General features: G+C 49.7%; 1 protein-coding gene across 1 annotated transcript; it reads right to left on the bottom strand.

The window, feature by feature from the left end:
- Positions 1-365: 365 nt before the first annotated feature.
- On the bottom strand, positions 366-2,622 carry LOC120841061. The gene has a single exon (XM_040211891.3). It carries the CDS (start codon positions 2,469-2,471, stop codon positions 366-368), a length of 2,106 nt encoding a protein of 701 aa, XP_040067825.1. The 5' UTR covers positions 2,472-2,622.
- Positions 2,623-2,834: the final 212 nt, after the last annotated feature.

The raw sequence follows: 2,834 nt of genomic DNA, 5'->3' as shown, positions 1-2,834 counted from the left end.
ATAGGCCATAAGAGATTTCAAACAAGAAGTGCAACCGAAAATACGATCCCCTTGTTTAAGTGTCGACGCCTGTGTAACTGCTAGGTGAATTTAAGGCGTCACTTCACGAAATAAAACACCTACGTACAGATGTTAACAGCCTTCAAGATGTCGTGGCGAGCTAACAAATGAAAAACACTGGCTAAGGGAGTAGCTATTCAACACTCGGAAAAAAGTCCAAAACCTTGATTGGCACAGCAGAAGGACCAACGCAGAGATAAAGCGGATTTCCAAAGGAAACAGCGCCCATGCGTTTCACAACATCTTGGCTTAAAACAGTGCGACAGGACAAGAGAGAGAGAAAATCACTTTAATTAGAGCACAGATTAAGTACCCAATATATCCTCCGCCTGAAGTGCCAGGGCGAGCTGATCTTCCAGTTGCGGCGACGCCAACCATGCACTCCAGGAGGGTGGTGGGGGGTTAGGAAGAAATGAGGTGGTGTAGGCGACCGGGCAATGAAGAAGACAATGTTCTTGATTGGCATAGGGAGCTGGGCAGTTGGGACAGGAAGGGTCTGATCGATAGCGGAAGAGGTAAAGGCGAGCAGGTGTGACGAGGGTGTTTGTCTGGATTTTACGGAGAATGTGGGTCTGCGCGACACTAAGCTGTGGATGTGGTCGAGGTAGAAGTTCATGAGATATACGGATCTGTTTGTAATGTAACTTGAGTGTTTTTTTGTACTCTGCTGCCTCGTCATTGGTCGGGGGGCTTAGCCAGGGGATTGCAGGTGCCCGGCTGTGAAATTCGCGGGCGAGCTGATGTACCAGCTCATTACCTGCTATCCCTGCATGACCAGGGACCCATCGAACCGTGACCGAGGATGAGGAGAGAGAGTGTAGGGCCATTTCAAGGTCCTCTCGAAGATCGGCAGGAATTTGTCTCTGTTGCAAGGAGCGTATAGCAGCCATAGAATCAGAGTAGACCGTGTAAGCGGACGTGCGCGGCAATTGGGAGAATGATATGATGGCATGGATAATGGGGACAAGTTCTAACGTGGTGATTGACGGGGGGTCGCTGTATGGACCGCACGTGTGAAGAATAGGTAAGGAATGTTTAGGTATGTAGATTGCGTACGCAGCCGTGCCGGTGTCCAAGATGGAAGCGTCGGTATAGGCTACCGTCTGTGTCTGAAATGGTGGATTATGATGCAAGGCCTGAGCATCTCTGCGACCGTCGTCCAGGCCCGGAGCCATGCGGCGGGGCAGAAGAGCGAAACGCAGATTAGAGGGCAAAGGCGAAGCGGGTAAGTGCAAGTAAAAATCAATTGGTGAGAGTCCAGCTTGTTCTAGGATCCAGCGCCCTTGATGTGACCCCGAGAGGCGGGCTAGCTGTCGGTCACGATGGAGGTGTAGGAGTGAGGAGAGGGGAAGGAATAGGCCGGTCTCGTAGAGTCTTTGCGTTGAGGTATGGATTGGAAGGTTAAGGGAGGCCTTGTACAGAGTGCTTAATGCAGAGCTGAGTTTATTAAGTTGCTGTCGTGTGAGCGTGAAATATGGAACCGAATAAAGAATTTTACTAAGAGCCAATGCATGAACCAATTGACTCGCTTGTTTTTCATTGAGGCCCGCACGTCTTTGCACGACTCTGCGGACAAGATGTGTTACCGAGTGGCACGTGTTTATCGCCGGAGTGATGTTAGCCTGATTTGATCGATCGTGGAGATGGATGCCGAGGACCTTGCATAAAGATACTCGCGGGATGGTCTGATGGTCTAAATAGAGAGAAATGAGATGGTTTACAGAGCGCTGATACTGGGTTTGAGACAGCAGGAGTAATTCCGATTTTTCTGGGGCCGGTTTCAGCCCTGCTTGGGTTAGGAACGCAGTTATGGTGTCTAGACCTTTCTGAAGAGTAGATTCAACTTCCCCTGGTGATCCGTGAGTGCACCAGAGGGTGAGGTCATCAGCATAAAATATGTGGGAAAGGTGGGGTATCTGCTGCAGGCAGCGAGCTAGCTGGGCCATACCCAGATTGAAAAGAATAGGGGAGAGGACAGCCCCTTGAGGTGTACCTCGTGTGAGTGAGAGTGGTTGGGACAACTCGCCCCCTATACGAAAGCATGCAGTGCGGTCCTTAAGGAAGTTTTGGATGTAGGTATACAAATTTTGTCCGCATTCTGTTTCTCGAACTGAAGCGAGTATGTGATCATGACTTATGTTGTCAAATGCTTTGCGAACGTCTACTGTGACGAGCGCATGCACCTGACAGGAAGATGGGGAGAGGAATGTGTGCTGGAGTAAAAGGAATAGGTCTTGAGTGGAAACATGGGAACGAAAGCCGATTTGGGTGTGTGGCAGGAATGCAGTGGCTTCAAGATGTTCTTGAAAACGATCGAGGACCATCCGCTCCATCGTCTTGCCCACGCAAGAGGTTAAGGAAATGGGACGGAGGTTATTAAGTGATGGGGGTTTTCCAGGTTTGGGGATCATGATAATAGTAGAAGATTTCCATTCCTTTGGGTATGTACCCTCCGACCAATGTTCATTTATGTAGGTCAGGAGCTGTTTTTTATTCGCTTCTGGAAGGTTACGGAGGAGGCAGTACGTGATGGTATCTTCTCCTGGGGCTGATTTTCGTGAGTTTTTTGCTAGGGCCAAGTCTAAGTCTGCTAGTGTGAAAGGGCTGTCTAAAGTCGGGTTTTCAGGGCCCGAGTAGGAGGGGTAGTTTGATGTCAATGCTGGAGGGATGTATAGGTTCTGTAAGGCTTGGATAAGGTCTGTGCTACCTTGTAAAGCTAAGTGTTTGTCTAGCGTGGGAGCGGGAGGTGGCTGAGGCCCTAGAAGTGAACGGAG

Source organism: Ixodes scapularis, unplaced genomic scaffold, assembly GCF_016920785.2.
Source record: "Ixodes scapularis isolate PalLabHiFi unplaced genomic scaffold, ASM1692078v2 ptg001274l_1___fragment_2___debris__unscaffolded, whole genome shotgun sequence".
Classification (NCBI taxonomy): domain Eukaryota; kingdom Metazoa; phylum Arthropoda; class Arachnida; order Ixodida; family Ixodidae; genus Ixodes; species Ixodes scapularis.
Note: the sequence above shows the minus strand (reverse complement) of the source record. Positions and strands in the feature narration are given on the sequence as shown.